We start from the raw sequence: 22,163 nt of genomic DNA, 5'->3' as shown, positions 1-22,163 counted from the left end.
TTTTTTGAAACACGTGAACTATAAATTGTATTCAAAATGTGATTAGATAATGTTTTCTAAAAATTAATGATTGATTTATAAGCGTTATATACAGAATTGATGCTGTCATTTAGAAAAGCATTTAGAAGGCTTACTTAATATTTTAAAAGCACTATTAATTAATAAAACAGTGGTCTTTTTCGTATACGTGCAATGTAATCCAAATAACAATGTGTACCCAAAAAATGAAGGTCTTCAAAGAAAATATCATTCAATGCTGAAGTGTACGTCAAAGTATTCAAACAGTATGATTTATGATGATGAAATAATGGCCAATACACCACCTGTTAGTTAATTTTACTATAGTAGATAAGTTAATTGTTTGTCATTTACTAGGGTTTATATAGATAAACTATAGACTGGAGCTACGGTTTAATATGAATTTGGCCCTACGCTTTAACTCTACCAATTGGGCGAATGAGAATAGATATAGAGTCTCAATGACATCCGATTTTACTCATCCTGGTTGCTGTTGCGATTTCTAGATGATTGGAAGATGGCTGAAATTATCATTGCTACCAGTAAGATCTAAGGAATTTATAAAAATCCTGTTGAAAATGATAAAACCGATTATACAGAGAAAATATCTAATACTTATACATCAGTTTGGGGTTGTTTGACGATTGGCCAGGTGCATAGAACAACAGATGTAATTGAAAAAACCTATGAAGATAAAAAGGTATGTTCAGTCTATATTCTTAGATGTAACAGAAGCCTTCTATAACATATGGCGTGACGGCCTTGTTCATAAGTTACAGAAAATGTTACTGAAAGAACACTCTGAGTTATTGAATTCTTACTTTACAGCTACCATTTTTAGAGTCAAATAATAGGAAGCCTAATCTACAATAATTGAAACTAAATCGGGTGTTTCACAAGGAAGTGTATTAAGGCCAATTCTTTACATACTCTACAAATGCGATATACCACAAATGGAACACTGCGATTGTTGCTGTCTCAGACAATAGCGTAGAAAGTACTCGAAAATTACAACAGACAAGTGACAATATAAATATTTGGACCCAAACTTGAAAAATAAAAATTAACGAAAATAAATCTCCGTATATGCAGTTCACGTATAATCAGACTTGATGAACTAGACGTGAACCAGACAAATAATACTATCATTTTATATGTCAACAACGCTAAGTTTCTTGGAATGAATCTTGATGCCAAATTTCGCCGGAAGTAATGAAAAAGGAAAGGAAAGAAGAGGAGTTAAAATATAGGAAAATGTATTGGTTACGTTGAAGAAAATCAGAATTGTCAGTACATGATAAATTGTTATTATATAAGCAACTGTTGAAACCTATATGGACATACGGAATTCAGTTATGAAGATGTTCCACGAAAAGTAATATAAATACAATAAAAAAAAATCAGAACAAAATCTTGAGAAGTATTGTAGGTACATCCATACTATAGAACTGATTACTTACACCGAGACGTTTATATACCGACTGAGTATATAAATTCAAAGTAATACTCTTGGGTAACATCAGAACAGGACACAAACTCAAAAACAACCGTGTTAATACATAAACATTTTACTTCAAAAACTATTATACAAGAGAGAGGGCCGATGGGTCCTTCTAGATATTACAAAAACTTGATTTAAATTATTGTATAGGCAAATTGTAAGTTAGGCAATAATGTAATAAATAGATTTTAAAAATACAAATATTTTAAGTTTTGTTGGATTTTTCAAAGAATTTTGTACTAGTAATATATAGTGTACTAACTGTTACTCGAATTAATATGTATTCATAAACTCAATTTCTCGACTTTTATGAAATAAAAATCTGCGTTTTGTTATTTCCTTCTGATTTTTTCTAAACAAATTAATGAGTAAGTAAACATAGCCATAGAATTACCAAACATAATCAAATGTAGATTATCGCAGAATGAACCAACAATATACTATAATTTGTCTGTTTCTTTGTAGTTTTCTTTAGATGATCACAAATGCTATTACCTGTCAATTCGAAGATTTCGGCAATTGTCACTGATTAATACCACATAGCATGCTGATCGGGGGCAATTTGTGGTCGTAAAGGAGGTTCGTGGGTCGAGCACAATCGAAAGTTTGAAAGGTGATGCAAATTAATAAAATTACTTTATTAATTTATATTTACACATATTTCATACTTTACATTTACTTCCAATGTATCAAATAATAGTTTTCTAAAATAAATATTTTTAAAACTATTTTTCATTAAATTATATATTTAACATATATGCCAAATCCATCAATGTAATCGATTTAATTGACATAAAATTACTTGTTTTGTTCGTAAGAATCAAATAGTTTATAATTATTAAAAAATATATTTAATAAAATAAATGTCTGGATTTATATATAGTATTGTATTGTGTTGTATACAATTGTTATTTTGAAAAACCAATTATATTCTGAGAAATTAAATCTCGTGTCTTAAACTATATATCTAACCATTTTAAATCATCAAAATCTATAATATTCATAATTACAATATGAAAATATATCAATGTATTTGTAGAAACATTATAGTATACATGGATTTTTAATAAATAATTTCTTGTTTAGTTTCAAATTATCTATCAGAATTAAATATATAAGTGTATAATAATATATATCGAAACTAATCTAGAAATGTAAATAGTAAATAATTGATATTAATTTAATTGATGTAATTTGGAGTAATATAATTTTGAAACTAATAAATTTGTATCTAAATGTTAGTAGAACTATATGTTGATGACGATAAATATATCAAATATTTTATACAGGACCATAAATTAGATCTAAATTTGAATGACCCCTAGAATATATTTCAACACCCATATATTTCTGCATATACGTGTAAGCACCCTGTAAAAAATAGTGGACGGCTTTTTGAACAGAGACTGATACGTAGAACGATAGAGATAGATATAACGGAGATGTGACGATTGCGTGTCCCGCATGGATCGTCGGCGGGCACACATGACCCCTACGCCATCGTCAATTGAGCGAGTTAAGCTTAATTAAATCTAATGGTCGCTTAATTGAGAGCAATTGGAGAACGGAGCCAGGAGCTTCCAGCTAGGTTGGCAACAAGTGTCGGAACTACCGTCAAAAGTACGAAACTGTTGTTTTGGAATAGGATCGCCTTGCATAGATACAAAAACTTAGTCCTCGCTGAATAGTAATTTTAATATTATTTCTAGACAAGCATATAACAATACTCATAGTAACAGTTTTGTTGATCAACTTAATTTTATTATTATTTTAATATTATCTCATATAATAGTAATATACGCAAATACAACAAGGTTATTATGTTGACCATTTACTAAGATTAAATTGTATTTGTATTCATTTATGTTCCGAAAAAAAAATATATACAGGGGATGTAGAAAATAATTTGAACACCTGACATATACACAATGTTTATATATTAATAAGGTTTTGTGCCAGCATTTGCTTTTAAAACTCTCTGAATATTTCCAATAGAATGTTATCCCATTATTGTACCAAAACATCGGCCAATTGGTTATATATATGTTGGAGATTTAGAAACGTTTACTCTTGACTTTGTGCTCTAAAACTTAGCAGGACCCTTCAATTATGTTGAAGCCTGTGGAATATGGGCTGACCAGGGAAAATGTTTGATGATATTATGCTCTTTAAACCAAGACTGAATTTTTTCGACTGCTCATATGAGATGTATGGAGGGACGGATGTGGAGATATTCATTATTTGACCAGTGGTATGAATGAGAGGACCAACTGAATATTACAAATTTAGATATTATCGGCCAAATCATAACGAAACCTGAAATTTTACTGTAGAAATACCATGCTCGACTGTAGGTGGCAGACAGTGCGGATAGTACTGTTAGTTGATAGTTGATAGTACGGATAGTTGTTAGGCTTGTTTGAGGGTTCTTCATAGATAAACCCGACAATTTGTAGAAAATACCATACCACATTCTTTCATTCATCAAGAAACCAGGTTTTATGATCGTTGCACCACTTCTTTCGCAGCTCAGCATTGGCTTTGTAAGAGCAAGAGTTTTGTAATCGCAGCCCTTCTACGAATGTTAGCTTTGTGGAGCTCCCGCTGTATTGTTTTTGTTGAAACAGTATTTCTTAAGTGATTATTGAGTTCTTTTGTCACTTTTGTCGCGTTAGTTCTATTTTGTTTTGACACAATTCTTTTTGATCTTCGTCGATCTCTGTCAGTTAACTTTGGGTTTCGCCCACTATTTCTCATCGTAGATGATGTTTTACCATATTTTGTGTATGCTGCCATTATCGACAATACTGTCGCTTGTAAAACGTTAAACAATTGAGCTGTTTTCCTCTTTGACGCTTCTACTAACCAAGCACCAACGATTAGCCTTCTTTCTATATCATCATTGATGATTTATTTTAAAATGTGAAGATTTTTCCTTAAAAACTCGAGATTTTTTAAAAAGTTGAAATTCAATATTATTTATCATTTATTCTTTATAAATATGTTTATCTTTTAGTAACACTATGTATGGAAAGTGTTATATCTTTTAAGATTAATCATCGATGGACTAATACCTATATTGAAGTCATAACATTCGCCAAATGAATTATTTCAATCTCTCTTTAAACCGAAATCATAATTATCATTTATAAGAATATTTTTGTGAATATATTAGATGGCTATTGCATGTAATTTATTTTAAAGATATCTATTTGTAAAACTGTAAAACTATTAAGTTTTTGATTAGAAGAAATCTACTGCTGAAGGCCGTCAACCGCTTTAAGAAGCTTATGGTGATGCTGCTCCACCATATCTATTGTAGGTTTTGATTTCAACAATTTTAAAGTGGTGATTTTGATGTCAGTGACAAGGAACGTCCTAGTAAATGGAAAGACTGAAAAGGCAAAAAAGAATAGTTTTCTGTAGCGTATACGTTACTGGCGAAGAAATCTGGGTTTACTAAAGAGTTCTAAAAGCAAAAAGTGATAGATTATTCCAGAAGAGCCATCCATATCGACTTGGAAAAGTAATATTCCTGACCATTCACTCTTGGTATGCGTATGGTAGCGTGAGCAAGGTGTATTACGAGCTATTAAAAAAGATTGAAGCTAATACTGCAGATGCCTATTGGCATTAAGTGAATAAATTGAACTTGAAAAAAAACGCAATAATAGGTAACAGAGGCAATAATCTTTCTCATCACAACGCTCGGTCACACATTACAAAAGTTGTGAAGTTCTACCACACCCAGTATAATCACAAGGCATAGTACCTAGTAGTAATAGTCTTATTTCTGTTACCGTTACTGACATTACTGACCTCTCTATTTAATTGATCAATATTTTCAGGCTTGTTTATTGTTTCTTTTTCGGCTCTTTTTCAATTTATTTTGCCCATATTGTTTGCAGCTTCTTCTTCATGGAATATTAACATTAGATAATTCTAGAAGATCAGGATTCATCAGAGTGTCAATAAGGAAGGGTACAAAGATCTGTCAAAAACAATGCACATGTAAAGTTGGAGCCTTCAAATTCAATTAAAGTCAAAGTTTAAAATTAGAACCTGACAGTATTCATTTCCAGTAAATCTTAAAACAGTTTTATGTTATATTTATAATAATTCACCGTAATAGTTAGGTAACAATAGACAACGAACAGTCATTAGCGTTGAATGATAGTTAATCAAGGAGAATCGGATTCCCCTGTTGTGATTTAATACTTGAAAATACATAGTTTTTTTTATAAACCTCTATGTTAATCAATCAAAATAAGATATACGTAATCATTTGTTATATTCATGACTCAAGATCTAATAATTCCCCTTTTATAATATGAATGGTTTAAATTTATTATTCAGATATCCAAAACTCAATACTAGTAGTAGTGTCAGTCTTCACTTTCAATATCAATATTATATAAAAAATATTGGTATATAAAAAACATTATATCCGAAAATAGATTAGTAGTTTTTATAACATGACAGCAAGACATTTGATGTCAGTTTTCATATTTTTGTTTTAATAGACCTATGGGAATTTTTGAAAATATTTGTGGACAGTCTTAATGAATGGTTTCCTCTATTTATTTTAAGACAAAATAAAAAATTAGGCATAGGCAAATTTTCGGTTTGCATAAAAGTACATTATCAGACGTTTTACTAATATTTAATTAGTTACATCCTTATTAAATGCTTCTAAAAATAACTTTCCGTTACAGTAAAGTTGTCATATGAAGTAGCTTATTTATAGAATACCTATTTATCTTTTAATTTAATATTTGACAGATGGAAAAAGCTCATGTATACTAAACTTTATTATAAGGTTTTTTCTTAGTTTTGTCCGCAGTAGTCAAGTACTTCAAAATTATTTTAAAAAATATTTATTATTATAAATGTATGAATTTATATGAAGTATTTGTATACCAAAAACCCAATTATATTTTGAGAGATAAAAACTCGTGTCTGAATCTATATATCTAAGTATATTAAATCGTAAAAAATATTTTTTCGTAACTACGATAAAACTGATATTGGAAATATATATGTCAATATATATGACGAAAATTCATATACTCCTATTGATACTACTTTCAGCTTACATGGATTTATTAAAATAATGACTTATATTGTATTTTTATATTGTATTTGTCAACGATAGAACAAGAATACATTTAAGCGCGAGTTTAGAAATAATTTTTGCATTTACATTGTTTTCATGACTTTAGATGAAACTTGGATCTGCCGCCATGATCTTAAGTCAACAACAAGAGGCTAAGAAATGCAGTGAAGCCAAATATTCTGCTCTAAATCAAACTTGTGATCGGAAATCGGCCAAGAAAGCCTTAGTGTGAGTTTTTATTTGAAGTGCAAAACTGATCGTTTGTTATCTCTAAATAAATAAAACAATAAAACTTGAATATTATTGTAGAAATTGTAACCAATTGGAGTAATTTAGAGAAGAAAACATTATTTCTTGTTAAAATCAAATATCTACTCATATATCGCAAAACCCCTTCACTAAAATCAGTGATTTAAAGTACCAGATTTGGTTTCACCTGTTTCTAGCTCTTCTCACATTACAAAATATTTTCATGGAGGGGTAAGTATACTCAACGGTAGGTATACTTATCAGACTTTCTTGAAGACTACTACAGTGATCAGATCCATTGAAATGTACCAATAAAAAATTATACTGAAAAATACAATAACTTCTATTGACCTTTACTATCAATTTGTTTTACATTTATGCTTCATACACGCGAAATTAGTCGAAACAACCTTCTAGATACGACCAGGTGTAATGAAGTTAATATGCAAATATGATACTTTAGAAACATGTACCAATTATATAAAAGTTTAAAATCGTCATATAATCGTGTTGTGCAAAAAGCATTCGTAAAACAAAAAAAACGGTTAAGCTTTTAAATGATCTCCATTAAATTAGGTCAGTGCAAAGACGTCATTCTGTCTAGAGTTATAATAAAATATGACATTATTGCATATACGGCTTAGATCCATTTAAACGATATTGTTTTCTCATCTGAAATGTTACAGGTCTGGCTTTAAAATAGAACCGAATAAAACGGCTATTCTAACGGCGTCAAGGTCAGATTAATTGAGGCTTAACCCGTGAATTATTAACTATCTGAAAGATTAAACAAATATTTAGCGGACGCGATACTCTAGCAAATTGGAAAGAAATTTTGACTGGTAGATCCGATCATATCACCTATATGGATGCGTGTATGTGTATGTGTGATGCTGATTGAGATTGAGCGCGGATTCTACGAAATGCTTTGTCGTGTTTAATTGTATATTGACATATTTTAATTTAGAGCTGATTAATGATAGTCACATGTTACAGTTAAATCCCTATCCGTGATATTGTTTTTCAATTTACAACACTGAACGTCACACTCGACACAAATATCACATCACTCGAGCGGCAAATTCAAGGTTAAATCAATTAAACATTCACCCGGTAGCCATTGCGAGCCGTAAATCAGATCACGGAGCGAGAGGAACAAAAACACACACCATCGAAAACCGATAAATATCCCGTGGATGTAAAACCCTACAGGCCGCAATTTTGCTGGTGAGAACTAGGACACAACCCTACAGAATAGAGGCCTAAATTTGACTGGTGAACATTAAGCGTGTAAAATGTTTTAATAGCAACAATTGAACAATATTGAGCTGAATTGCATTAAAGAATCTGGCCAGTTAAACTAATATACTAATAGCTGCACTAATAGTCATTGTCGCTAATAGGGAAAAATTGGGTAAATTGATAAATTCACTTATGGACTATTGAGTCTAATGCGTACGCCCGGCATTCGGATTCGTTAACTCCATCGGCTTATTGTTTATGAATGGTTTTAATTGACATATTGTATCTCTTAATTTTCTTTAATTCTCCCAGTTTATGAATATAGTTTTGTTTGGGGTGCAAGAAGACTAGTTGTGCGTACGCGCTCGGCTAACCAGCTAACAATTTCGCCTTCGGATCACTATCATATTAATTGTGCATTTAAAGTGCATTTTACCAGTGATTGGTGGTGTGGTTATGAACTTTATATTATTATGCAAATACGCGTTCAACGTTTTTGGATTAACTTCGTTGATTTCGGATATTACAAAATCGAATGTAAGTAAATATTATTCACTTAATTAATAAATAAAAATTGTGTGGTTACTAAAAGCGTCAATATTACTAAGAAAAAACTAAATACGTAATGTATATTTTATACCTATGCGTCCACTTTATATTTATTGTTAGAAATTTAAAATAAATTAGCACTTTTAAAAATCCTAGTTAATTAATAATATCAATAACAGAATTATGTTTATTTAATAGTCCAAAATTATTTATAACTTAAAATATAATTAAATTAATATCTTGTGCATTTAGTTTAATCGAGAAAAAAAACTTGTTTAATATTATTCAATATGTTCCTTTTTGTTATTTCAGCTATTTTGTGTATTCCTATTGAATTTGAATTATGCTTTCATGTTCATATTGCTGTATATGATATACAAAAACAATTATGCATGCATACACATATCAATTTAATAATGTTAATCGCGTATTGTTTGACGTCATTTGACGTTACGTCATTAAAGTTGGTGTCTTTCATTGAAATTGCACTGGTTTAAATTCTTATGTAATTCCTAAAATACATTGATTGGGCTTTATAATATTACTTCTGTTAACACCACAATGATAAGTAATTATAGTATAGATTAAAACAGCTAAAGAAATTCGTATAAATTAAACAATCAAAGAAAATCCGTCAGCTTGTCGATTATTTTAACTGTATTTTTGTAAAAGTTCTTTCAATGGAATTAAATCAACTTTTACAATACGTATATTGGAAATGGTTTATCCCAAGCAAAAGAACGATCAATACCGGAGAAAACATCGCATAAAAACCCGTCGCATAAAGTCTAACCTATTAATAATACGTTTTGTAACATTTTTAGTATTATTTTAAATAGCTATCAAGCTATCAACCTATTGAGATAAATAAATCATACAATTTTTCAATATGTTTAGCCACATGCCGTTTAGGTAACTTCTCTTTTGATAAAGTAAACTGACTTTTTGCAAATGTAAATATTTAACTTATTAGTAATTCAGTTTTGAACAAGACTCTGTCATGACATAAGCTATTGAATTATTCTGTTTGATTCCTAAAGGAGCTTCTCTTTTGTGCACAACCAAATTGAAACTTGTTAAAATGGTTTATACTATCCAAAATCCACAGATATTATTAACCCTTCGCTCTTTGTAGAATAATTGAATGTTATTCACATTTTAACAAACATGCCAAACGAAGGCTTGATGTGTATAAATAAGATGTTTCCAAAACAATCATACATGCTATAATACTTAATAGTAACTAGTGTTAAAACGATAAGTTGTACCAAGTAACTAATTAATTTTACCAAAAAAGAATTGAAAAACTATTAGACACAAATTTAAATTATATTATTTAGAGACCATGTAACTAAATGTTAATAAAAGAAAAGATTTCAATCTAATGGTATATAAGTATGGAAACCAGACCCAACAATGTAAAGTGTATTCAAATATTTCAGAACTAGATGTTGCGTAACATTGGCATCTTGGTATATATTTAATACAATTATGGCTAGCATCGAAACCCTAAAATCAAAGAAGAAAACAAAAAGCTTGTCGGAAAACTCCAAGCCAGGCTACACATCAAAACATATCAGGAGGCTTTTGAGCTACTCGACAAACAATAAATCGTTAACATACTGAAGAACCTAGGATTTAGGAAAGACCAAACCTTAGAAATTTGTATAATAGTGGTGAATGAAACCTGTGTAAATTAACGGCACAGAACTACAATTGAATAGCAGCAACATTCTAAAATCTGCATGTAAACGCTAAAAAATATCAAACTGATTTAGAAAAATATAACAATATTAGATATATGACCTTATTTTTGGTGGTCTAAGGTGATCTCTTATAGCTGAGAATGAGAATATTATAATTATACTATAACATTATAATGGAAATCCATAAGACTTCGACATTCCACTATACATCTATCCACAATGAATAATATTCAAAATATTTTAAATGCTTGGCATCGAAAAATATATATTACTTAAGAAAGAGCCATTAAAATGGTTTTAATTACAAAATTGGAAAAGAGCAGGCATTAACCATATATTCTAGACGTAAGAAGTTTTGTGTCGCCCGAAGAATAGTGTTAACGTTGTTGAATGGAGGGACACTGACGACTTTGTTATCATAAATGAGGTATTGGAATCGAGGCATATTAGTTTCCAGTAGATGTTCCAGTAGCTGATTTACTGAATTTCTTATTTGACCAAAATATTATATAATGATCATAGTGGCATGATTGTTACTGAAATATAAAAATTTATAATAACAAAAAAATATTTAAATTGGTTTCTTACTTTTCATAACTATTAGAAGATTCGTTATGATATGTCGACTAAGTAGACAGAAGGAATCAACAGTTTTCAGGATCAATAATAGTAAGAATTGTCTTATATAATAAATGAACCCATGAAAGATGGCACATGAAAAAATTAAAACATTTATAATAGCAAGTCCCAACATGTGCCTCCCACTATAATAAACAATAAAAAAGGATTTTTGCGGAAATTTTAGACTGATTGCGAAAAGTATATTTTTTACAGGAACCCCAAAAATCGTAGGTAGATATTATGCAACACAATACGTCGTTGCCAAAACATAACATTTAGTGTGTACCTAGAATGACATAAGGGGGGTACTTTATTATGAACTCCGGAGAACTATTCACAATGCAACCTCCAATAAATGAACAAACTGAGCAACGAACTTAATAAGATAGACTGGGTAATAAAACAGGCAAGCTATTGTTTGACAACGCTCGAACTTAAGTTGCTAGCTTGACACCGAAGACGGTTTCGTATGAAGAGTTTGATTTAATAGATATTCTAATTTAAATTAGGTGCTTAAATTCGTGTATGATTTTATAACATATCTTCGAAGCCACATTTACAAATATCTTTCACCATGGTGTTCGTGTATTACTTGAGAATTAGTTCAAGGGCGTCGTAAATTATTGACATTTAATGCCAAATTTAAATTTAGTATTAGTTTAAGTACATTGTTGTCTATTTTCTAAAAAATATGTACAAATTAAGTCATGTACTTAATATAATTTGAGAAAATCATCCTGATACACAGTGTACAAAAGTAATAAATTAATTTTATAACTGTATTTTATAAATATATATATATATATATATATATATATATATAGATATATATATATATATATATATATATATATATATATATATATATACATATATATATATATATATATATATATATATATATATATTATTTCATGGAATCTAAAAGACAAATTGTCCTAAAATCATTAAAACTTGATGAAAAATATAATTATAATATTTAAATAAAAAAACATAAACGTTTTACAAATATTCCATAAATCATTATATAACATTAGTTATATTAAAAATAAATATCGTCATTAAAAATATCAATATCAAATATCCGTCAATATCAAATACGTTCAAAAGAAAATTCAAAATAGAGATTTAAATTAGTAACTATTATACCTCAATATTGTCCCACAACCGAAATGCAAAAGCCGAAAACTATGAGGGCACTAACAAGTCCCACTGTTGCTGGCGGGACACCACGGCCCATAACCATCCCGAGTGATCGATATAGGATGGTGGTCACGTGGATAGATACCCAGTAGCAAGCACAAAATATGTGGGCTCTATAACATAATTGCTTTTTTTCTTGTGGGAACTTTTAGACGAAGAGATTCGACGATTTTAAAGAGAGATTAATTCACCGTTGTGCAAATATATTAGTCATAAAATATTTATGACTTATAGTAGATCTTTAGATATCCACCAAATATTATTTATTATTTATCTAAAAATTTCTAATAATTATATATTTTTAAATAATATTAATACGATAATTGAATTAAAATAGTAAACAGCCGGCTTGGTGGCGCAGTGGTAAAGGCGATGGGACGGTCCTCTTACTGTTGCGATAGCCGCGGGTTCGAATCCTGCTGGGGCATGGTCGTAATTATGTTTGTGATTGTTTAAAATTTGTGAATGTTCTAGGCAAGAGTGTAAAATCCGAGGAAGGAAATGATCCCAGTCACGCCAGTAACCAGGCTGGGTAAGACCGGATGTCTTCTGGGATAATTTCTAAAGTTGGTCATTCGCCAGTCGGTAGGCTTAATGCTGAGAACCGTGGTTCGGAATCCACGTTAAACTTTAGGCCAAGTCCAAATAAACCCATAGTTATACTATACTTCTTACAAAAATTGAATTGACAATTGCTTAATCATAATAAATAATAACTTAATATTTTTCTTTAAACTTTTAATCAGTACATTTCCATTTATATTTTTATTATAAAAAAGTTTTTTAAGTTATTATATGTGATGCTTAATTTTAAATAAAAACTACATACCTATTGAACACTCTTACTAATATTTAAACCATTTGTTAAAACTGTCGATGTTTTGTCCCTCTTATAGACTATAAATTGTGAACTATTGAAATAATTTCTAATATTCTAATTGCTTTAAAATATTTAATTACATTCCAAAGAAACGACATTTGTGAAAAAAAAATTGTTTTTATAAATTAATAAAAAGAAAATTATTGTTTAAAGGCATCATTTACTTTTAGAATTGGTATTGCACGACACAAACTATATTTAATTGCTTTAGAAAATTAATATTAATATTAAGCCAAAACACATATCTAACGTATATAAATTGAAAACCTTATAAATATTATGGATGCAATTTAAAACGAAAAAGAGCCGAGACCATATGATTTATCTGTGATAATTATAACAGTAAGTTTCAAAAGATATATCGATTATTATAAAGAAAAATACACGAATATCAACAATACCAAAAAGTGTACAACATAATTTAAGATAAAACAGTTAACTCAATAGCCAATTAATTCAAGTAATTGAACACTGAAGTATTCTGAATATATCAGAAGTTAAAGCAAAATGTTGCACTACTAACTATTCAGTCACATAATGCTAAACTGACTAAAGATAAGTTCAAAGATGAGAACACTCTAGTGAGAAACGATCGAAATTCAGCAGAGTATACTTAAAATTTATTTGAAACTTTAAAGAGTATTTAAATTCACTAGAGAATCCTTAAGTTTGAAGTTGTCCATAGACATCAACACATAATACTTTGATAGAGATATAATAATTGTAAAATATTTGTGATATTTATTTTATACACATTTTTTAAGAAAGTGAAATTAATATTTCTTTATAGTTAATATTTTAGGTTTTCCCTATTATATAATTAAATTAGTGACCCTCTAAAACAATTTGCAATTTCAAAGATTTCAAGCACTATCAGATAATAAAATGTAACCTGTACTAATTTATAATATAAATTAATTATATGTTTTTAGGTCTTAGAAAATTAATTTATCAAATTAAAATTACCTTTTTTCTAATTTTGTCTACATATATCTATTAAATTATTAAAATATTGATAAAAATTAATAATTTCAATGGAAATAACTTACTAACACTAAACTAATTAATGGAAACAATTACTCAGTTATTCTAAAACCGGTATCAAAAAACATCATAACAAAAAAATTTTTAAAAAATGTAATAATGTCAAAAAGAAATTAAAGAGAAATTATTATGTAATTATTGAGAATCATATTCCCAAAACTTTTAAAATAGTATTAATCAATTTAACACAATAATTAAAATTCAATAATAACTCACAGTATTTGTTGTCTTCAGTATTCATGCACCAAATTAAGGATGTTCACTATAAAAACTAATATAATCTAGTATTTATTGTTATAGAAATTATTGATACAAATAACGATAAATCGTACTAAGCAATATTAAATATTGTAGAGGAGAAACATAACAAATCAACACAACACATTAATGAACGTAAAATTAAACTAATATAGTATTTAATGGACTAATAAATCAGTGCTAAAGTCAAAACATGAGTTAATTAAAACAATTATAATAATTGTCCGAACTAATTTCATATTTTTGCTTTCATTCCTATAGAGACTCTCAGAAAACAAAGTGGTGTTATAACATCACTCCAAAAGGCTTCCAAAAAACGTTATTCATCGCTCACAGTATATTGTCGTCTTTCTCACATAGCCATTCATTCTTTATCCCCGTAACTATTCTCGGGCCTTTCATTGGGCGCTCTAAATATTCCAGCGCAGTGGACCAATAGCGATCTAGTGCCCGCTTCGGAGCATCCAATGGGATCAATGGGGTGTACGAAGCTCAATTCAGCTCGTTAAATATAAATTGCCTAAAATAATAATGTCAGAAGTCAGTGTAAGAGTAACAGCTTCTCTAAATTGTTTGATTGAAAAAGTTGAGCTAAATTAAGCTAGATTGTTTTGATTGTATTAATTAGTATGGAAGGTGCACCGTTCGACGATCAGACTTTTAATGATTACAACAATCAACCGTTACCCAGTTTGAATTCGACGTTGTTGAACAAAAATTCTGATGTTCATTCCATCCAGGTAACAATTGTGTGAAAATGTGAAGTTTTCGTGTTAGTGAATTTGATGCAAGGTTTTGTATATTTGCAAATATCTTGTTTATTTCAAAGAAAAAAAATATTCTGTGAAGAATATAAATCTCCACCAAAAACGACACGAAGATAATTAACACAAATATTTTCACTTTTAGGTAATGCTTGGATTTCAACAACAACACGAAATGTTTAACAATCTTGGCTCTCCATTGGATTACGATAAATCTTCACCGCAAAAACTGGATAACTCGCCAATGCATCACCAGGATCTCTCGATGACTTTCCAATCAAACATCGAAAATGTTGGTACAACTAACGTGCTTCCCAAGAAGAAAGACGATGTTGTTCTGCTTCAGTCGCAATCGCTCAATTCCACCGAAATAGCCAACGCTTCATCAACAACAAACAAGAAAAGCGACAAGAAAAAAACGGACAATAACGGAGTAAAAAAGAAAAAGACAAGGTAAGTCAAATTTTAATATTATAGATATCTACTAGCTTTTATAACAAAATAATATACATAACAGTCGATTAATGTGGATTTTAATATAAGTATAGTTAAAATGTTATATTTGATAAAGTATATTGAAATTTAAAGTATTTTAACCTATAATTTTAAAACTAAATACATTAAAAAAATAGTTTCTTATATTATTTTAAGCAACAAAATATTCAAATAGAATAAAAATGATTTGAATGATCTAAAAAGTATTAAATTTCAAATGTTAAGTTAATATTAATTCCTAAACAAAAACATGATAATGAATAAAGATTCTGAAAATACTTGGTTTTTATCAATACAAATTATAATACAATGTAAGGCATAATAATTAACTAATTAGGGAGGTGGGTTTTAATAAGCCTTTTAAATTTTATAAAGAATAATTTTAAAACTAAACTCACTAAACAATTAGATTATTATATTAACTTAAAAAAAACAAACGATTAAAGTCGAATTAACAAAATAAAATTCAAAAAGTTTCGTGGATACAAAAATCTTCCTATTTCATTAATCATTTAAAGTAAATTAATATAAGGGATGAAATAATAAATAATGTTAAATTAAAAAAAGGATAACTTTATTAAGACATCAGCTGACAGTAACTATTAAATCTCAATCAAATCTATTAAGTATATTAATTATTTTAATTTAATTTGGAATAATATTACAAAATAATTTATAATTTATCATAGATACATCAAATTATAATTAAGGGTTTAATTACTTTAAAATAATCTTAAATTTGCCTCTATGAATAAAACAATAAGTGAGATGTAATACAATATATGATACATAAAATATGTTAAGCATATTAAATAATTTTTATCAAACCAACTTTAATTTATAATATTAAAATATCATGATATATAGTAATAATCTATCATAGAAAAAACAGTTGCAATTTTGATCAAAAAGTTAGTTTATGTAGGTAAATTAAACATTTTTTAATATAATGCAAATATAATTCTTTTAACATAAATTAAATTGAAATAAGACGATTTGTAGTAAAATATTGCTAGTTAATTTTGAAGGAATTTAAAAACATATTTAAAATATCATTGTTATTCAGACTATTATTCACAGTATGCATAAGTAAAAATTTTGTAAACTAAATTTGTTGTTAAATCGCCGCAAAATTTGAAAATTATTAAAAGTTAACCACAATAAAAAAGAGCTGAGAATTACTAATATATACCATTATATTTCAAAGTGTATTCTATCAACAATCTGATCATGTAGTATTGATTGCAACAAGTGATAAAACACAACGTTTAGTAAATAAACCGAGTTGGTTAAGACTACAGATTTCAATATTTTTACATACTTTGCATATCTGCTTGTATAATTATCATATTTCTTTCAATACTGCAAAAATTCAATTTTTAAAATTTAAATGCATTATTTGAAAAGTGATGATGCTCATTCTATCTAAGCTACTTGCTTTGTTAAAAAAACGTCAAGCAGTTTTACAAAGAACCTACAAATCTCCTAATTGCATAATTGACAAGTCACACAAGACAGATAGTTGTTATCATTTTTCTTCTTAATAACATAATAAAATATTAATTTATGCCAACTATCATCTTAATGTTTGATTGTTTTCAGTTAGAGCATTCAATTTTTTATTTTTACTCCTTATTAAGGAGTAAAATAATAATTATCATTTTTTAATTGCCAATACTTATTGTTTAGTACCTAATATGTATGTAACAAAAGGTAAGCCAACAAATTTAATTGACAGTCTCACTATATTAATATATAGCGATCTCAGTTGGAATTCGTATAACTTCAAATTGCTGTATATTTATTCCTAGATAATTATTCATACATTTCATCCCCTATATTCAAAGATGTTATCTCGAACGAATTTGTTTCGGTAAATTGACTTTAGTAGGTTCTGATGCAAAAAACAGCCCGTGTCACGCAATATGGAGGGTACTTGAATGCACGGGTATTTCACGCATCTGGTCTTTTCAATGAATTGGGGTGACCTGCACCGTCACATTTTAAGTGGACAACTGACGCGACTTCTGACCAAGTACTTAAAAATGCATTTTTGTCATAAAATAGGAAAAAAGGAAGATTGTATTTGTAAAAACCTCATGCGGGCATCCCCTTAATAAATACGATTGTTTGTTACGAAGCTCAAGCAGCAAATTAATTGTTTTGATACACGGTTGACTAGTTATAATAGATATATAAGAGATGATGAAACGATTTTATTTTAACTTTAAAAAATATACGTAAATTATTTATTTTTCTTTAAGAACCACCTTTACCGCATTCCAACTAGAAGAACTTGAACGAGCCTTTGAAAGAGCCCCTTATCCGGATGTTTTTGCTCGAGAGGAACTGGCGCTGAAACTGAACCTCAGCGAATCAAGAGTACAAGTTTGGTTTCAAAATAGAAGAGCCAAGTGGCGCAAGAGGGAACCACCAAGAAAAACTGGATATATCAGCTCAACATCGCCTAGCTCAACCATTAACACCAATTTTAACCAAACGATTCCCTTTACCCAGAACCAACCAGCACCTGCAGTGGACTCGTGGAGCTACGGGCAATCGACGTACGATCTCGGTGGTCATTTAAACCTGCTCAATCCTGCTCCGACATCTTATACCGGTTTTGGATCTCCTGCTTCATATACAACCTTCGGTTCCAGTCAAAATTCTTACTCGTACATGCTAAATTCCCACGATTCTCAATTGTTTACCGGTCCGATGAGGACACAGGATTATTCAACACCACCGGCGAATCAAAGTCCTCCATTGGGTCGCGAGTACTCTATGTTACAAACACATTCACCTACGGCCGACGAGAATTCCATAGGCGTTAAAATTGAATATGTTGATCCAAACTTAAGTCAGTCACCGGAAAGATATACCACTGGTTCTCCCAAATATGATCCAAGCTACGAAGACGGGAGATTGAAAGAATTAAAGTCTGATAACAACGGAAACCAAAGTTACGTTACTTTGCCCCCTTTTCTGAATTAGCAAAAATCGTAAATAGATTTTATTTCAAATATTAAAAGAAGAATTCTTTTTATTAAAATTATTATCGAATTTATTTAAAAATTTTGTGATCGAATTATCACCATTTTCTATTATAAAAGAATAATTTGATTACTTAATTAATAATAAAATATAATTAGTTTCGTTATTTGATATATACAATTATATTTTATTGATATTTTAGTCACATTAATTTTCTTTATATAATGAAAACCAATAAAATTAACTTAGGTTTAGCTTTAGTTTCGGTATTATTGTAAATTGTGTTTACCAATTTTAATTTTAGGGCTAGGCCGGGCCAAAATCTTAATATTATTTGTACATATTGAAGAAGCTTCTTTCTCATTTTAATTTAGGATTAAAAGACTGATACAAAAATAAGTATCAACTGTCAGATTGAATTATTCTAAAATAGTGAATCGTTGTGCCATTTTAATTCTAGTTAGCATGTATCTTTTTGTATATATATAATGAAATAACTGATCTGAAAGGTGCCATATGTATATAAATCGTGTTTTTTGTAGATTTTGTGGAATAATCAGCTATTTTTATGATGTTTTTTAAATAAATATTATTAATAGAAATAATACTGTATTCTTTTGTCTGTGATGTTTAATATATATGTTAATAATAGCAATACTTATTTTAAGATAAAATTCATGTAAAAAATTTATAAATTAGCTAGTAAATAAATATTACGGTTCAATCAATATTTTCGCCGATTTAATAAACAGATTTGAAAAATAATTCATCCTATTATATTTTTTTTTAATTCATTTTTAATATTTTGCATATAGGTAGGTTATTGATAATAAACAAAACTAGTAACTAAATAAATGTTTGTTTATTACCATAAATAGTATTTTATTTATCCATATCGGTAAAGTTTGTGAAATTTAGGCTTTGGTAAATAACTCATTGAATAAATTGATTTAAAAAAAAATTAATTGTCTTAACTACATTTTCATACATTGACTTGTTTATAGCATAAAGAAAGGTATACATGTGAGAAACTTCAAAATACATTTCATGAATCTCAGATAGAATCATAAAAAATATATGTGAGTGTTATATTAATATTGTTCTTAGCAGCCTATAAGTTTATTACCGATAATCTCGAAAGTTTTTGAGAAACTATCCATAAAGAGGCTAAATTATATAATAATAAGCATGGAACAATAGAACAAGTATATATACTTATAAACAAAATAAATATGGACGTAAATACCAAAAGATACTATTCAGCTTCATTTCTAGGCATATCTCAGGCGTTTGATAAAGTACGATATACGGCATTGCAGATTAAATTAAAGAAGCTTCTCCTTCACCCGGGTTGTGAGCTACTAAAATCTTACCTCACAGATCGTAAACACATTTTATTGTAAAAGGTAATAAACACACATAAATTACTTGCAAGATATTCAGGAGTTCCGCAAGTAATCTACCGGGGCCAGTACTATATCTTCTCTATAGCCGATCTACCTACAACAAAAATAACTACTGTAGCAACATACGCAGGCGACATAACAGTCTTAACCACTCATGAAGATCCAGCCTGACAAATGAACTTACAAATACAACTGAATCAAATACAAATGTGGCTGAAAACATGGCGTACTAAAACCAAAGAAACAAAATCCACTCATATAATTTTACGCTTCATAGAAAATAACGTCCACAAGTTTATATCAATAAATGCTAAATATCTTGGTATACATCTAGATCGACGTTTAACTTGGACTTAAACTCTACCACATATATTGGCTTATCGGGTGCAAATCCAAGTTATCATTAGATAACAGGATATTATTGTATAAATCTATACTCACGTCTTTTTAGACATGTGGAATTCAACTATGAGAAACCGAAACCGAGTAAGTGTAATACATCCATCATATAACAGTTCCAAAATAAAGTGCTATGTTTCAAATGAAATGATACAATGCAATTCCTCTAGAACCAATAACGAGTTAAATTCAATGAGAGCAATAGCGAGTGTTTGTGCGAAGTACTTCGAAAGATTGCTAATCAGCTAAATATGCGAAGCGACACTACATGGACTAAAACGTCTAGACCATCCGATCTTATTTTTGGACATATATATACTTTTAAATATGCTTTAGAATAAGACCAACTTATTAAAATAGTATTTTGTACAGGAGATCACTTAATGAAGTGATTTTCCACGTGTATATAGAGTATTAATATAACAAATAGTTATTGCCCTCTGGGCAGATTGTGGAACTAATAAGAATAATAAGAAAATATATAAAAATTTTCAAGTAAGTTGTAACTCAGTTGTACGCAAGAAGCTCCTCCTTTTTTTCTTTACTGTCGCTAACTCCAAAAATATTGCTGCAATAAAAAAGATGACGAAATAGCACAATACATTTATCGTGACATATTATAAAATGTTATAACAAAGTTCAAACTGAAAATTGAATCATTTAAGTGAAATCAGTATTGCATGCTCTACATTTGATCACACATTCCATCAGGTGTTTCGGTTATTCCTTTCCGATTTTTTGAACCGGAACATTTCACCACATTATTAAGAAAGAAGAATCAGATTGGGTCTAACACAGTCAATCTAGCACCTAAAAAGTTTAATTTTTAAATAAAAACTCATTTCGTGAAATTTTAATATGAAACGAAAATCTAATAAAAACCGATTGCTATTATTTCTAACTAAACCGGTACCAGAAATAAAAATTAATGTTACATGGTCATAAAAACTACTTGCAACAAATACACAATACTGGGAAAACCTATTTGTTGCCTTAACAAAGGTGAACTGCTCATTCTTCAAAATGTTAAGTACAATTCATTCGCCATTTTCCAAGTTTATCTGTCATTGATAAAACACATTTTTGTTTGGCACTGGCGTAGTGAAACATACGTTATACATAATAATTTCACGTAATTATTATATTAAGTTGATTTATAAAGTCCATATATATTTATTATGATATATTTATGAATTTTAGCCACATTAATCTTCGTCTTTTTTAGTGACTAGTGACCCACTTAACATAGATTGGTTAATGACCAGCTTAACACAGATTTTTATCTAGACCTCCAATTAAAACTTTTGTGATGTTCTATATTCTATATGATATTTAACATATAAGGCTATCAAATTAGATACTTGGTTAAAAATTATATTTCAGAGTTTAACGTCAAAATCCAAATATACATAAAGACACTGAAAAAATTTGCAATATAAAAAATAGTTTGAAAATCAAATAAAATAGAAGAAGTAGTGACTAAATGGTATGTTACACAGTTTGCATATTGAGTTCAATAAAATGTCAAGAAATAACTACGTTTCATCCCATGCAGCAGCTTCATTATTTAACTAAAAACAAAGTTACAGTTATTGAATATCCCTCTTACTTACCAGAATTGGTGATCGTTTTTAAGTTTTTTTATGAACGTTTTTAAACACTGAGTAGAGAGAATTATTAAGTGTATTATTATGGGACTTGAGAATTATTATTTGTAT

The 22,163-nt window shown here is 29.0% G+C and overlaps 1 protein-coding gene across 2 annotated transcripts; it reads left to right on the top strand.

Annotated features, from left to right (window-relative positions):
• Nucleotides 1–8,441: 8,441 nt before the first annotated feature.
• Nucleotides 8,442–19,515, top strand: repo (reversed polarity). 2 transcript variants are annotated; one of them, XM_076398767.1, is made up of 3 exons: nt 8,442–8,663; nt 15,297–15,604; nt 17,911–19,441. In XM_076398767.1, the coding sequence occupies exons 1-3, from the start codon at nt 8,583–8,585 to the stop codon at nt 18,638–18,640; spliced, it is 1,119 nt and encodes a 372-aa protein (XP_076254882.1). In that variant the 5' UTR covers nt 8,442–8,582; the 3' UTR covers nt 18,641–19,441. The 2 variants fall into 2 exon arrangements, with proteins under 2 accessions (XP_076254882.1, XP_076254881.1); XM_076398766.1 differs by lacking the exon at nt 8,442–8,663 and adding an exon at nt 14,923–15,127 and having other exon boundaries at nt 17,911–19,515.
• Nucleotides 19,516–22,163: the final 2,648 nt, after the last annotated feature.

Source organism: Rhynchophorus ferrugineus, unplaced genomic scaffold (genome assembly GCF_030347505.1).
Source record: "Rhynchophorus ferrugineus isolate W39M unplaced genomic scaffold, kcgeb_rfMv2 rfM3, whole genome shotgun sequence".
Lineage (NCBI taxonomy): Eukaryota > Metazoa > Arthropoda > Insecta > Coleoptera > Curculionidae > Rhynchophorus > Rhynchophorus ferrugineus.
This window is presented reverse-complemented; position numbering and strand designations above follow the sequence as displayed.

What these genes read in the sequence shown, in the direction of transcription:
- repo (XM_076398766.1), top strand. Translation starts at nt 15,017, where the DNA reads ATGGAAGGTGCACCGTTCGACGATCAGACTTTTAATGATTACAACAAT. An exon ending in CTGATGTTCATTCCATCCAG is followed by an intron (nt 15,128 to 15,296) that starts GTAACAATTGTG and finishes TTTCACTTTTAG; the next exon opens with GTAATGCTTGGATTTCAACA. An exon ending in GTAAAAAAGAAAAAGACAAG is followed by an intron (nt 15,605 to 17,910) that starts GTAAGTCAAATT and finishes TTTTTCTTTAAG; the next exon opens with AACCACCTTTACCGCATTCC.